The sequence below is a fragment of the Chelonus insularis genome, unplaced genomic scaffold (assembly GCF_013357705.1).
Source record: "Chelonus insularis isolate UGA/USDA-ARS -01 unplaced genomic scaffold, ASM1335770v1 contig_75_pilon, whole genome shotgun sequence".
NCBI classification, from domain to species: domain Eukaryota; kingdom Metazoa; phylum Arthropoda; class Insecta; order Hymenoptera; family Braconidae; genus Chelonus; species Chelonus insularis.
Genome location: NW_023276737.1, coordinates 256,411 through 273,824, shown reverse-complemented (window position 1 = coordinate 273,824; position 17,414 = coordinate 256,411). Strand labels below are relative to the sequence as shown.

Here is a 17,414-nt window from a genome sequence, read left to right as displayed (position 1 = left end):
TAACCTAGCGACTGTTTGTGATCGTCTTTACTTGGTGTATAGCTCGTCAATGCAATCAACTATTTCAATCGCACATCCGGATACACAGTGGATGCTATAATTCTTGTAAAATATCCTCCAGCTCACGACCTCGTTTTCAATTATAAAAAGAAGCGATTCTGTCTTAAACTATTAGAAATCCACTCCAGACTTGATGCATCTCACGAAGATGACTGCTCTTGAGTCTTGTGAATGATTGCAGCTACATATTTACTGTCTCGCTTTCTTCAAGAAGTGAAGGAAGTACATTATCGCACTTGAACACTCAACCGTAAGTGTATAAGAGCTTATGTCTCTATCCTCTATGCAAGCGCGACTTCATAGTGTGAATTCAAAATTCACACGGCCTCACATGTACCCTACAGCTCTATATGCTAATTATTTTTTGTTTTGCTTCCATCTTATCTCTAGTTCAAATTTCGCTCTGATTATTTCCACAAATAAGATTCACTCAGAGATCTATTTCGTTCCATAATATCTTCTTATAAGCTACTGCTACTACTCGCTTGCTCACTTACTCCTCCCCTCTCTATTTTTACTCATCTACTTCTATTACAAATTTGATGTTAATCTCTGCTCAGTATTTTTGCAAATAAATCATACGCGGATAGAATGTTTACCGAATTGATACGAACGGTAGTTGATCTCGTGAGAATCTTAATCCCATTCGAGGCGGAGATTAGTCTCGCGAAGTTCGGGGTCAATCGCATTTATGTGTACACACTAACCCATCTATTTCGTTATGCTGAGAATCAAATGCTACCACGATACATTGTATTAAAGTCTCAGTATTTTCCCATAGCATGTGTGTGCTAAGTTGAGATAATAGAGAATCAAACCTCAGCCGCCAATGGTCCATATACAGCTCCATTACCATTTCTATAGGGTGACTCTATGGCCTCTCATGAACCCCATCTTACATTCCATCTCTCTTATTCTCTCTTACCCCCAAATTTTCAATCCCCCAAGATTCGTTAACACCCATAGACTGCAGTTTCAAGACTCACCCTCCAGGTCAAGAATATACAGCTGTATATCGATGACTTACCACCGCGAAGGGACTTAAAAGCCTTTCAGCGTTGTGGTTTTTAAGGTGAGAAAAAGAACAAGTAAAACATGAAGCCATAGGATGAGATTGAGAGAGAAAAGTTCCATTGAATCTGCTACACTCCATTCTATATACTTCCTCCGTGTGTCGCGGACAAAAGAGCCACTCTACCACACCCGTTTCCGGTTTTCCGGCCGATTTTCTTTCCAATTCTTTACTATTACCTATATTGCCATCATGTAAAGAACAATCCGAGAAAGGTGGATACGCTAGTACAATGGTACACACCACTGTTGACTCTTTTTCCAGCAGCATTTTTCGTATTTCTGACAATGCAGAATTAACACTCTTTATTTTTATGGAACACCTAAGAAAATCTCGCTCCTCAATGGGACACATTGAGTTGAATTGACTGGAAATATACGCTAGATTTTCCTCTCAAGTCATTAAAAATTATTTTTCTCTTCTTCTTTTATGGTAAAGCAACTTGCACCATGATAGGATACTAAAGAAAATTGAGTAGATATTACCCAGGTGTATTGGAATATTTTTTTATTGTTATTTATGCTGTGAAAGACTCAATTAATATGCATTAAAAATAAAAAAGATAATTCGGTCGTTATCTGAATTATCTAATTTATTATACCAAAAAGAAGGGTTCTATTGACGGGAAAAAAAGATTAATATTTTAACAAAAAAGTTTGATGTCATTGACATCTGGGATTAGTTTTAAAAAATATTTTGCATCTATTCTATTTTACCTTTCGGTTCCCCCTACTAAAATGACAATTTCTACATTTTACTTTCCAATTTATCAACAATAAAATCAAACAGATCAACCCCAATTCCCATGTCTTAACTATTATTCCAGTTGTCATGGACCATTAGATAAATTTTCCAACAGTGAACTGTGAAAAGTATCGTGGGAAAACTATTACCATCTTGTTGTAGTGTCGTAGAAAGTAAACAAATGTCATGGAGTATTTATTGATATTTATGATAGTTCGATACTCGATATAATAATGTTGACGCCCATGTTATTTAGTTTGACTTAAATACAAGTTTGTAAATCTTCCTCTTGGCTAAATTTAATATTTCTATAAAAGAGCACAATGAAATGCATGATAGATATACGGCTGGGTAATTTTCCGTTATGGTTCGTACGCGAATCTACATAATCTTAGACAAAGAAATAAGTTTTGCGGTAGTTTTGATAATTATAATAGCTGAGCTAATGCATAATTTAGTGATATCAAACACAATGCTGCAATCATTATGAATCATACCCCGCCGTTGTCATAGCGGTATGGTGCATCCACGGTTACTAACAACAACAACAACGCGAGGCTTGGAAGTCTCTAAACTTCTAAGTTTCATCCTCCCATTCTCTATTATAAAAAAAGCAGAATTAATGAATTTCCCTAAACACATAAATATGCATTATATGAATTTATAGTAAGGGAGAAACAGTATGATAAGGAGAAACTGATTATGAAATACTTTGAATAGAGTATAAATCACAACAATTGATAACATGAATATTAAACACAAATATTTAAGTAGTTGAATTTATTACTTTTATTATATATTAACTAATATATGGCTAACCTAGAATTACAGCAAAGAGTTGAAGGGATTTATGAGTTTATCTATTTTCTCATAATAAATAATTTTTATAGTTTTTTTTGTCAATATTATTCTTAATATATTTTTGATAATTCAGATGAATAAAAATTTGATTTTTCTTTATTATAATTTGTTTATTTGTTTGAATAATTTTAAACTCCAATTGTTTTGTAATAGTGTAGAAACATACGTTTATATTTCATTAAAAAGATTTACCATATAATGATAATTATATAAAATAATAATATTCTCTAAATTTCTATTTAATAGACTATATGTGATTAAAAAAATTAAAAAAAAACTATCGACTTGTTAATGAGAAAATTGTAGTCTCGAGACTTGGTCGGTCGAACAATTGAGAATTTGCGTGTGTGTTATGTCGTAAAATAAGGGGGTGGTCATACAAAGTCAGTAGGGGCCATGCACGTAAGTGTGTTCCTAACGAGCAACTGGCCTCGATGCATTGATGCAAAATTTTCCATATGAATATACCATCAACACGCGACTAAAGTAAGAAAAAAATCAATAACTAAGAAACAATATATCGAATCGATTGTACAGAGACAGGGGTTCTGCATTGTCGTTAACTTGGGGGGTTCTTTCACTGCCAAGTGCAATGGGGTACGAGTTTGTCGTTCCCTCATTCACTCGACATATTTTCGTTCAACTTTACGAAGCATGGCGCATCCTTTCTGAATAATACAACCCCGATCGTAGTGTAGTTGCCACGCGTCAAAGTTACAAAAAATTATCAGTTCGTAAAATTGAATCCTTTCCTGCACTTATAGGTATTTCTATTTCAATTCCCTTTTTTCCATTAAATTGAATGAAATAAAAATGAAATGTTACAGTGTACTACGTCAACGTATATCATAAATTTAAATACTCACCTTTTCCACTTATTCACTTTCTCTTGTTCGTCGTTATATTTATATTTTAATATCAGACCAGTTGTACATATCCTATTTTTTTTTTAAATTACACAAAAAAAGCTAATGGTTCTATCTTCATATAGGTACCAATAAATTAAGACATTAGACCATTTTTCTCTCTAAACGTGAAAAAAAAATTAATGGTTTTTACACTTTTTTTTATTTGTAATATTCAACTCAAGCTGAAGCTTTTATTGACAAATAAATTGAAGTAATAAAAAAAATTATCGGCTTTTTAAATAAAAAAAATTCTAAATTTTTTTTCAATGTCACAATGTAACTTTTTCACCGTCCCGTTATTCTCGACTTTGGTCGATAGAGTGCTATAACGATAGCTGGAGCTTTCATTGACAAACAAATTAAGGTTGTTGAAACAGCCTGAAGGGTATTACGGTAATAAATCGCATGGATTGTTATGCTTGCGATCTCGTGCATCCTATACTTGATACAAAAGACAGTCAAACTGAAGTAAAGGTAAAGGAAGAAGTAGTGAGGGGCAAAAGCGGAAGTGGCTTGCGAACTCGTGCCAGTACTAGCATGGTGGTCCGCCGGCGACGACGTCCGGATACCATAATCACACCACGTTACCTTTGTTGACGAGAGCGAGAAGTGAGGATGGAGAATCAAAGCGATTAGGTGAGACACGACGAAAGGGGATTTAAAGGAGAAGAGAGCACACGGCACGAGAGTAGGCGTGCTCGTGGTGGCCGTAGGCAACAGGGACGAAGCTGCATCGGGAATAATTAATCCGATAGCTGCTCTAGAATATTGAACCACCGTAGGCAATACCACTCAATTTTAATTTTATACATTCAATTAAATATCCAAAACTTTTTCCAAACATTAAACGCCTTCGTAGACAATGAATTTTTGTTGGTTCTCTTTCATTGATGTATTTTGCTGCTGCGTGGGTTATAGAGGCAATCAAGAAGAAGAAAGTGAGAGGACCAACTAAAGGCGTGCCCGAATATATCCTGGTTCTCTTCCTCGACATAAAATACGCTGGGACCAGGAGTAAATCCAGAATCTCTTAAAGCTTCTTTTACGTCTGAAAGAACCCCGACTTTGCGATCAAGAGGAGAGGCGTGGTTAGGAAATTACGATTATTAAATTCGTGAAAGGGGACGTGTAGAAAAGTAATAGTAAGTAGAATAAAACAATGGTTACGTAAAGCGAATAAAAGCTATTTGTTGAGAAGAAAATTGTAAATTTAAATTAATTGAATATTCAATTTTTTTTCTATTTGAATTACAAAGTCTAATAATGATAATAATATTTCTAATGATAGCTACTAAATCAAAACCATTATTCATCTTCTCAAAAAAAAAAAAAAAAATATTTTGAGTTTTAATTGAATATATTGATTGATCTTTAAAGAATGAAATTAAACTGAACTGATAAAAAATTTAATACTTTTTTTAAACTGTAGTTAATTTTATGATCACTATTAAAATAAAAGAAAAAAAAAAAAATAAAATTAAATTAATTTCTTAATAAATTGAGTAATAAAAAATAATTAAAGTTAATTAATCATCATTTCAGCAATTTTTATATGACATTATCATTACAGTAATAAAATGAATTCAGTTTGTAGAATTTAGTCAAAATGTTTTACTTTAAATGTAAAGTGAAAAACAACTTGAAACTAAGTACAAATCCAAACTGTCTAATTAGTGGTTAATACTAAAGATTAGAGTATTTATCCACCAACTTGAATTACTACTCTATTCTAATGGCATTTGACAGTCTAAATAAATGATCCTTGCCAAGTCATAGTTAATCAAAATAAACATCCAACGAAAAATTCGACCTGGTTTTGAATGTTATCTCTGATGTGTCATCAAATATTCAAAGTATTTTGGCGATGGCTTAGAGATGAGATGAGCTAATGAAGATGTAGGAGAGAGTAAATTAGTTGTTGCTTTCTAAAGTCTTTGAGTACATTATATGCCGGGAATATTCACATACATTCTGACGACGATCCGATTTGCTCATGTATTTATACACTTATATATATAAACTCCATAGAGTTGGAAATGTGTAACGAGAACCCATACCACAACAGAAACCGTAAGAGTTTCACTAATAGGAACTGTACGTGCGTACAGACTAGAGAATTTATAGCAAGGCCTAAATAATCTTGAGGGTGAAACCACGGTTGTTGATGTAGTAATTTCTAAGCAATAGAATTGCGAACTAGACAAGATATAATAATGTGAGAGATATGTGCATCGCTCACTTCTAGCTTCACATGTGCTAATGTATGTTGACGTTATTGTACTTGGATACATATACCTAAATACACATGGATATATGCATATTTATCTAAATGTATGTAGTACTACAACTGTTGCGTTTGTTATTCGACCACTAGTTAGAGATTCTTGAAAAGCTCAGCGCAGTTATATTACCACAATTGCGTCTACTCTAGCAGCACCAGTAAGATAAAGACCGTCTAAAGTGTAATTAGGAATGATGTTAAATTATGTACGTTAAACAAAATTTTGGCAAAGGTCTCATGAAACTGGACTGAAGTCGTTAAGAAACAGCGGGTGAAGTTGATATTAATAAATATAAAAAAAAGAATGTACCTTAAATAAAAATGAAAAAAGGAAAATCCTTGAAAACTGTAAGTTGCTGTAGGACGTCGACAAGCCTCCGCATCGTGAGGATATTGAGGGAAAAAAGATAAAAAAAAAAGCCCAGCAACTGACCATGGAATTAAAACTTCTCTAAAGCGTCGTTATTACGCGTAAGAGTGGTCATTACTGTCCAATCAGCCGTCCCTCTTGACATTAAGAATGTGTTTGTAAGTATCGATGTACTAGAGAGAGAGAGAGAGAGAGAGAGAGAGAGAGAGAGAGAGAGAGAGAGCAAAAGGGTGGAGCGACACATTTCTACGCTGTAAAAGCGACCCGACTTGATCAGAATATACCTACTTTCTTATATACTTCATCATTTTATCAGGCTTCCTTCTCTCTCGTTGGCGGCACATCGTGCCAATACAACTCGATCGTATGCAACATATTTGCATACCAGGAACGCAAACTTGATTTATCGTCTGATAGTTGGCCACGATAGTCAACAAGAATCATCAGAATCATTAATACCTTTGGCGTTATAAGGAGAGATATAATCCTTGTGAACACGAGTGTGCCACGGAAAAAATTAATTTGGTTGATACTTTTTTTTTGGTCCGACCGTTGCCGAATTTATATATGTACGAATTTTTTCGAGTGACCATGTTCTCATGTAGATTTACATGATGCATTTGAATGAGCTTTTGTTCGATTTTTTGAGATGAAAATTAATAACAAAGTAATTCTTTTCAATTGAAAATCAAGCAAAAAGTATCTTTTTTTTTATACATCACCGAGCGCTCATAGGAAATTAATTCTGTTTTTGTTCTAAAAGAAGCAAAAAATTTAAAAAACTTGTTGAATTGTAAAATACATTATAGTTTTAATCTTTAATAAGAATTAATTTTTAATATTGTCATAGTCAAAAAAAGTGAAAAGTTTATTTACTTTATCATTTGAAAGTATGGACAGAAATGCTTATAATAATTTAGAGAAAATTTCCCTTAAGGAAAAAAATACTAGAAGCTGAAAATTTTTTAAACACTTGATAAACCTAATCTTTTATCAGTCAACAAATTTTTAAAACTGTCAAGTCGATTAAGATATAACTAGCATTTGTATCTATTAACAGAGTAAATATAAAATAAAGACAATTAACAATACTGATAAGATTACTTTGTTTTCTATTAATCATTAGAAATTAATACTCAACATAACCAATACAATTACTTGTTTAGCGAAGAGTGTACAAACAATGGCATTGTGACCGCGACGTATATGTAAATTGAATGAATCGATCGGTAACCGATAGCATGTGTATTATATTAGTGCATCTCTTGTATTGGAGTTGCAGGCGGCACGACTTCTCTTATTCTTTACTCGATCAATTAGGACTGTCAAAACCGTCTGGGTGTCTGTACTACGACGTCATCATGTTGGTCTTATTCATGATACTCAAAAGGGATCAAACCACGCGAAAATGTGCAAAGAAATTTAAGTCGACGAACTCATCTGATCTTCGCTTTCTTTTTTTTTGAATTTTTTTTCTCTTTTTTCCAATGCCTCGCTTTTGTTAGCCGCCTAACGAGGGGAAGAACCAGTAACGTATACCTCAATAGCTCAAAATGGAACAATACCGGTTCCTAAATTGAAAAATCGTCGAAGCTTATATATATACCACTTTTACAGATAAACATAAGTGATAAAACTATATTACGTTAAAATATATTACTATTATTGTATTTTAAAGAAAAGATAATAATAATAATTTTTCGATGTAAATTCATTAAAAAATTTACATTATTTGTAGGCGGATTTTCAATTTGGTAATGAATAATTTTATATTTATCGAATAGGTACCTACATATCTTTTAAGCTTATTGAATGATAGATAAGAAGATTAAATGTGATCGAAAACTGGCTAATAATACATACATCCATCAAGGCATTTTGATTCTAACTTTTTTTTTCAATTTAGCTTGGTTTACTCGAATTTTTCCGTCCTCAGCTTTATTCCGTTTTTATCCAAACAATGTTCACTCTATCATAAATTTTATTCCATCAAAATAACCACACTTTTGATTAAAAAACAAAAAAATGTTATAACAGTAACTGTGTGAAATTGTTAATATAATGACTCGTTAATAAAATAATTTTTTTTTTATTACTAAAAGCTTTCAGTATAACTTAAACATTTTTTATGTATTTATTTGTTCTCTAATGAGCAAAAAACAATATTATCTATCTGATATAGAGCAGTAAATGCATTAAGGTATATTAAATATCTTCAACGTGCATTTTTTATACCAAAAAATTACATTGAAAGTTATTATAATGAAATAAAATATTATCTATTTCTTAGTGCTTGAATATGAATGAAATAGAAGTAGTAAATAAAATTATATATTTTTTGATTCACAATATAAGTTTTGATGAGAATAATAATCAATAGAGATTCTATTATAGAACCTGCTAAAAAGCGATGAAAATAAAATATTTATTTTCAGAAATTTGAATAAATTGTCTGGGGAATCTACTTTGCTTGTATTCTCGACTAAGATATGTTTAATATATACTCGATGACAGCTGCACAAACGGCAAAGGATAGAGTGCAGGAAAGTTAGTATTTCTTTGAAGAAAGAGAGATTAGGAGGCATTTTATTTTAAGTCCAATTGGGCGGAATAAATCAGTGTTGCGTGTACAATATAAAAATCTGGAAACTTTAAATGTTTGGTTCTAAGCTTGAAAGAGTTGGAGCGTTGCAGCGTAAAAGTATCTGTAATGAAGTTGTCGCAAACGCGTGTTAGTGATATCTCAAGCCACACAGTCCTTTTCTCTTTTCTGAAACCTGCGATAAATAAAGCTGACTTGCCTCGTCCTTTTTCCGTTTCTTCCTCCATTTCTTTCGCGTCGGCAATAGTCGCGTCGACGAGAATTCCTCTGTACACTTCTCGTGTTCTTCTATTTTTAACTGTTGAGTTTTTTATCTCAAGCTAATGCACCCACGGGTAATAGAATCGGGCCAAGTTAAAGTGCTAAAGAGCGAAACAAACTAAAATTGTTTTATCAAACATCTTTTGAAATTAAATAAATGAAAAAAAATTTTTATTTCTTTATTATCTGTTACTTTTGAATAACTTTAATTAATAAGACCCAACCAGAAATTAAATGAATGGATGAATAAACAGTATTGATATAAATAACTACATTTATACTATTCATAGATACAAATAACACAGTATTAATCCTGTTATGAGTAAGAGAATATTACTAATAATATAGGAGAATGGTGTACAATAATATCAGATCATTTAAAGTAAATTCACGAATAATCATTATTTAGCTTAACGACAAGTTGCTGACTAATTTCGCGAGTTTACCCGATTAATTCGATTAATATAATGCATTCTCAGTAGCATAATGATAATCGACGGACATCCAAGCCCACATATGGTGCACCGCGACATATGGATGTCTGGCAAAGTACACGCATGCATGCGCTTCATATCAAATGTGCTAGAGATGTATCTACATATGACCTATGGGACATTTTCTCTTATTTCTCAGGTCTCTTACCATCACTACTATATGCCAGTGTAAACCTTCCTCAGCATTGTGAATCGTCAAATGACACCGGATGCCCTCGTATGTTACTCATGCAATTCATAACGGACGAATGAATAAAGATTACTGCAGTAATCTGGCTGACAGGGGAAAGTAAAAATTTTCACAATCACAATGTACATACTTGATTGTACTACTTTTGTAATGTTATCTTCACTTGTTTTCATTTGTAAGCTGGTTATTTTTTCACTCAATTGCATTACTCGTTCAACTGTTGTATAATTACATCGAAAAGCATTGCAATCAGAGCAAGAAAGTGATTTAATAAGATCAAAGGTTAGAGTTTTGAACACATTAGGAAAAATAATGTTTATCGATAACGGATGCGATAAAGAGGGCGGAATGCGTTGTATATACTCATTAACTCGATTAAATGGTATTAAGTAAACGACTCGTATTTGATCCCATTGATTCAATCATTTCTGCAACAATCGTTTCTCCTTATCGTTACAGCTATAAAAGGTGTTTGCTTGAATAATCAATTTTTTCACGGCTTATTATTCTCTGTTTCGATATATAATTTTTAATTAATTTATTAACATCAATTCTATTCATTTACTCACTTATCACTGTTTTTTTCATGCTGGATATTCAGACTTGAGTGACAACCGCGAGTGAACTTGATAATTCACTAAAATTTGATGGTGTAAAAACAGTGTGTTATTGTAACTATGTATTCATGTCATATTGTAATCAACTAGCGATAGAGCGTTTATAATGACCCAGTAGCTTACAGCGTTAATATACCTATATATGAGTTTGTTGATCGTTTCACGACACAGCAGGAAAGCCCAGAGAAAGCAATCACTTGACGCTTGCTAACGGCCCTTCATTAATGCAAGCTCAAAGCCATGTCATTGTAAAATTATACAATAGATTCAAAAATATAATTATTATGTATACTGCATGTCTATCATATCAGTTAATTTAGTAGTTAATTGATACTTGAAGATTATAAATATTTAAATCGCTATCATGAATCGAATTTTCGTGTTTATAATATCTTAATTCTTGAAAAATAAAATATCTTTGAATAAATTTTTTCGTTAAAAAAATATATCTCAAACTTGAAGTATATCCATAAATTATAAAACTATTTCAAATTATTTGAAGTCATTAATAATCACCATTTCATCAATCATTGTTATGGGAGGATTTTACTTGAAAATAATTATTTTAAAATTTATCATTGAAAGTAAAAATTACATAATTTGAATGCAAGTTAACAAAAATACTTTTCTCGTTGTCGTTAGGATTGAAATTAAAAATCCATTTGTTCACTTCGGAATAAAAACGTACATTACAATAGGAGTAAATGAAAAAAAAAGTTTTTCTCATTCTTTCTTTTCTTGCTTATACATTTTCTTCTTTCCTGAAAATTTATTTGTTGCAATAGCACTCTGTTCATCCCGAAAAAGTTTTTCGCAGTACGAAATAACGACTACCTTCTCTCCGAAGGACTTATGAAAAAAGAAAAGGAAACATTATTTGGAAATATGTAAATATATCTGTAGTAGATTGGTCGACTTTTTAAAGATCAGTAAAAACAAATGAATGATTGATTACTATTAAATTTTTCCATAAACTTTTTTAAACAATAAATCAATGGTATATTGATTTTTACCTTAGAAAATATAAATACAAAATTGAAAAAAATTGAAGAAAAAAATTTTTTACTCACAAATATAGAGGAAAATTAGGCTGAAAGCAGCAATTGTTTTCCCCCAAGAAATAATTATTTAAAGATACGGAATTGAAGTAAATATGCCAACATAAGTGAAACAAAGAAGCTGATTGCTATTCATCACTGTCATTTTCAAAGAGGCTGTTTATAGTAAATTAAATTAAAAAATATAGACTTATTTTTTGTTCATATTCGTCGGCGGCAAGTTGTCGATAACTTTGATGACTTTGTACTCAAGAATATTTGTTGATAGTGGATTTTTTTAAGAAGCAGAATAGAGAAGTATAACACCGTCTGTTTCAGAAACTTTGTTGCTTTACTCATGATAAATCTCTTGGCAGAAAATTTTAATTTAAATAACTCTACCCAACTTCGCTAAACAATGAAAAACAGTTTGAAAAGTGAACAGTTTAGAAAACAAAAATGCAAAGAAGAAGTTTGAATTTAGATACTTGACTACAAAGAAAAATATTTGTCCTAAATCAACACTCAAAATAAAATGATATACATCAGTATCAACATTCGTGATAAAACATACATCATAACAACATATCTTTTTATTAAATTAAAAGATAAAAATCAATTACTGATACAAAATTATAGCTACAAGTAATAAATTTAATTACTTATCAATAAAGTAGTTTCAATAAAATAATTAGTAACTTTGTCATTAAAGTTGGAAGACATCGAGAGTACGTTGTTGATTCAACGTAAGATTAAAGTGCAAAGTTTTTGGAAGAAAGATGAAAACAAGGAAAGACAGTAAAGGAGTTGACGCGGCGCCATAAAATGGTGGAGAGAGTATGTTGGTAGGTGATAATGTCTTGAATGTTGGGTTTCAATGGTGCCTTTAGATGTAGTATGCGAGAATCACAAGGAGTGTGTTTCAGCAAGTGGTGGCATCTGTGCTCAAGTGCAAAGTGTCTGACATGAGGAAAAAGAACATACTATGCCTTTGGGGTATCAGAAGCAAGATGACCAGCAGAAAAAGACGGAAATATAAAGAATGACAGAAAGCTAGTGAAAAAAAAAGAAGTTTCAAGAATGCAACTGTACTGATAAAAAGATTTAAAGCTCATTGATTCATTGCATTTCATAGTGTTGGCGATATATATATTTAAAACATAATACCTCCCATTATTTTTTATTTCTCAACTTTTATTTACTAACAGTGTGGGAGTCTTCATTAAATGTATTCGCGAAAAGAGTATGTATGTTTGTGGAAGAAAGCTAATGAATTTCAAGAGATAAAAGTATATATAACTAAATGCGAATATATTCTATTTGTATGTGAGGGAAAATTCTGAGAAGGCGCATCGACTCTTGAAGAGACTGCGACCTTGCTGCGAGAGAAAGATGCCAATTGGTAGGGAGAAAAAACAAGTGTGTTGGTGAGTGTGGGAAGAAGAAAGAAGTGTCAAACGTAAGGCATGTATGAATAAAGATTAAGAAAAGGACAAACCTATAAGTGCGTTCGCGTAAGACCGGAGATCGCACGAATGTCTTGCTGCAATCTTCTTCATGTCTGTCGGAACGTTGACTAAAACTTGAAGTCGTGTCACGTCCGTTCGTGTTTCGTGCTGCTGAAGAACGGGATCGATAAGACACGGCAAGAAGTCAGGAAGAGGAAAGGATGAAGGAGTAAATTATCTCGCGCGTGTCCAACGATTGATCAATCTCATGGATTTGGACTACTCAAGTCTCTTTGTTCTGAATGTTCGTGACTAGTGGGGTCTTAGTGTGACGTGAATTTGGTTCACGAGTGATGATCAATGATGGGTGAATGCTCCTTTAACATTACCGCCTATTTGGCACAGTAACCGCATACACAAACCAATTTTGATAGGTCTATCAACTGTGAGATCTCAACTCTTGCTGATCTTCATGAATAAACAACGTGCGAACAACGTCGATAAGAAAAGTACGTGAAGCCTCGTGAACCTTCACATCCTTCACATAATCTGTTACTTTAAGATATCATGCACTTCTTTTTAATAGTTTTTTTATTTACTCTCTTAAGGTGTATTATGCATACGAAGCAGTTGAAGTGAATTTTACTAGGGGCGTGCAACCGGTGGCCACCGATCGCGAGGTTAATAGTGAGTAAAACAGCCTAACGATGGATTGATCAATAGTTCATAGTCAGTAGCTATACAAGGGATATTCGTTCACGTTTCCGATAAATCTATTAGTTCTATTTTCTGTAGATTCCACACATAATCATTGAATTTAGTGAATTTAATTTATTTACTAATACCATTTTCATTATTGTTGTATTCAAAAGCATTTCACAAGTACTCTAGATACGTTTATTCAATGAAATTGAATGTATTCGTATACCAAGAAGCTATTAAATATGTACACATCTCTGCTATTGTAACACAAGAGTTGTATCTGTATCAATGTATCTGCTCGATGATGAATAGTGATGACAAAACAAGATGAGTGAAATGTCAACCGAAAAGGGATAATATTCATGGAATCTCATTACCAGAATGACAAACTTTGTAGACCCAACAAAAATCTCTGAATACCATGAAGAATGTTATAAGCACAAGTGGTACTAAAAATTTTAAGCACACTCTAGATTATTCTAAAGAAAACTCTACTGTCTACTCTCCATTATTTTTACATCTTAGCACTTTTTTTTATTAAATTATTGTACATTTTTTTGTTATGTATTCCTTAAGGAAAAATATTTCTTTTCATTTTTTCGGCTAGCATATATAGAGATATGTACATATAGAAAACACATTGGGGATCGTTTTGCTCTCGAAAGTGAAATATCTCTCGACGTTATGAATTAAGAATCAAGTGAATTTGTGCGCTGGGAATGACTTGCGATTGAAATAAAAATTGCAGAGAGCGAAGAGAGAGTAAAAGAGTATTTGAAGAACAAAACGACAAGAAAATCGAAGACTCGATCGGGTATTCGACAGCCATGCTTTCAAATAAGAAGTTAAATTGATAGAGCTTGAATAAAAAAAAAGCAACAGTCCCACGAGTTACGACTTATACGAGTGTATTTTACATATTTAAATTGAAAACATCGATTTCTTCGTTTCAGGGATTAACAGTCATAGTTGAAAAAAATTATTTAAGTTTTCAAGTTGCATCAATTGATGTTATTCGATCAATTGATTTAATTTGAAATAAAAAAACTAACTCTCTTCTAGAGAGATAGACACTTGAAAAGTTTACTTCGCTAATAAGACCAATCAAATGAATCCTTCAACATTTCCTTCATACTGTTTATCATTCTAACACACGATCTCAACAAATAGAGACGTCAGATGAGAACGAAGCGCGGGTGAGAAATAAAATGAGAAAATAGACACCTGCTCTTCACCTGGTCATGATCAAGTCGACCGGATATACGTTATTTAGACATCAATACTATAAAGTTTATATATATTCAATATTTGCTTCTGTCTGATCAGCGTAAAAGTATTCTCGTATTTCATATGGTCAAGCAATGATATCAATTATGCAGGATATGGTAAATATAATATTATAAGTAGTGTACACTAAGTTTATTTCAAAGACTGACGATGCATTTGTTGGCAGATAATATATCCACCAACCTTGTGGTTAGCGACAAGTTTTACAACATACAGTTATCTTCAGGTCGGTATAAGTATGTATATGTATATAGATTCCGATTAATTATTCGCGTACATAGTCTCGTCGTCCAAGAAAAGCTCGACAGTACTCTACCCTCGTGAATAATTTCCTTCCGTGTCGTTTTCGTTCTTCCCCGCTTCGATGCTATTTCTATCGAGTAGCGAATCAAGAATATATCGCAGAAAGAGCACGACAAAGAGCAACGTATTACTCTCACTACCGACGGACAGCTGTAAATATTCAATAATTCTGGGAAAACTGATTACTAAGTATATAGGAGCTGTGGCTCAACTCTGATGCATGCCATGTTTGACTTGATTATATCGAAGATCGATAGATCCAAGTGAACATAGATCCAAGTCTTTGTCACTTAAATCTCTCTCACAACAACTGAGCACTAACTCTTTCTCGGTGTAAAATCTTGAATGGAAGCTCCAAAGTGTATGCAGGCAAGAGATAGAATAGTGACAACAGTCAACTAAAGAAGCTGACAAAGTTTTCTACTGCTAAGATAATCAAGTAAAGATGGAGTGCAGAATTAAAATTTCGTGAAAAGCTGAGTCGAAATTCAAAACTAGACGGAAATAAGAGAGAAAGGACGAAGGAAAAGTGATAGAGAAGTGGGGCTACTCAACGTTACCGTCAAGATCAACGAAGACACAATTTTCTCTTAGCAAGTATCTTAAGCTTTCATTTCATATCTCCAGACCACCCCAGTTGTCCTATAGCAATAGACCAGGCGAAAGAGAAACACCCTTTTTCAGCTCAACTTTTCGACAAAATTATTTCACTAAAATGCAGACTATTATGACTTCTTGAAAGCTTTTCAAGTTACCAGCAAAGTTCATCGTTGTTACAAAGTTTTTGTTGCTCTACTTGGCTTATTATAGAGCAGTAACTCATTACTTAGCATTTACGAATATCAAAGTTCACGAGGATAATAAGTAAAAAAAATCTGTTCAATCTTACCTTGTGAAACAACTCCTAAAGTGACAACGACAATGAAAACCTTTATTTTAACAGCCTCCATTTTCGTTATATCCAGAATATGGTGTAGATTATTGACCTTGTAAAATAAATCCGCTTATCACCAACACACTATCATTGTGTTAAACACACTGCTGCCTCTACGGACAGTCGAATAACACTAAAAACCAATTAAATACACTGTACATTCACAGTAAAGCACGTTATATTCAATAAAAAGTTAATATATAAGTATCCAATATAACAACAGATTAGTTTGATTTCTTATTTTTCTTTTTTTTGAGTTGGAGTTACCGAAACTTAATTGCTAGTCATTCAACTCTAATTTTTCAAATTCTGAGACTACAAATTTCCAAATAAATGTCAAAACACCGGTCGATACACTGTGTTTATGTTTAGGGCATTGCATTCTATGAAATGTTTTGTTTTGATTCTCTTATTTAGAGATAAAATATGTCTGTATTATTACTAGCAAAATTATCCTGTCAATAATCCGATACACAAGTATTATATTTTATTATACTGTGCATCATAAATGCATCCAATTCTGAATATCATTCAATACATAATTATTCACTGATATTAACTCACTGTCGTACTCCAATAATTAATCGAAATACGTATTTAACTATTTCTACTTGCATTCAATTGTTAAAAAAAATATAAACTAGTTAATTGTTAACTATTGTAGTAATAAAATAAAACGTTCACGATTGTTTGTAAACACTCATAGGAAATGTTTACAATAATGACACTCTTATGATATTAATCAAGTGCACCAGCTAATTATTATCGCATAAACATAATTTTAAATAGTTCTTAATCACAGTTATAAACGTAATCTGTGATAAACGTTAATTTTTATAGAGAGCACCATACAACGTTTCTTACAACACGACGGTCGGCTCGCGACTGACGCTGAGATTCGGACGCGGCGCCACGCGCCTCACTCTACAAACTCGGCTATTTTCGTTTGACTTCGGGCGCAGACGTACAAATGCCTACGCGCGCGCATTTTACGATGTACTCGTCAGCCTGCGTTGATGTCGAAGGGTTGAGTGGCAGGATTACATCGACGTAGGGATGAATTTCTCTCTACAATAAAGAGGGTACTGGCAGCATCAACAACGCTCCGTTGTTTTATATTCCAGACTCCTCACTATTCCATTCACTCTTCAATACTTTTACGATATTTTCCGAATCTCGAATAACAAAATATTATTATTTTACAACACATCATATTACTAACAATGTTTAGCTTTAAATAACA

At 32.7% G+C, this 17,414-nt stretch overlaps 1 protein-coding gene across 1 annotated transcript in view; it reads right to left on the bottom strand.

Moving 5' to 3' along the window:
- Positions 1-17,044, bottom strand: part of LOC118071132 (roundabout homolog 2-like) — a 175,920-nt gene extending 158,876 nt beyond the window's left edge. The window contains exon 1 of the mRNA XM_035090109.1: positions 16,127-17,044. Within this exon, the coding sequence (XP_034946000.1) occupies positions 16,127-16,187 (61 nt within the window). The 5' untranslated portion in view covers positions 16,188-17,044. The remainder of the gene's footprint in view (positions 1-16,126) is intronic.
- Positions 17,045-17,414: the final 370 nt, after the last annotated feature.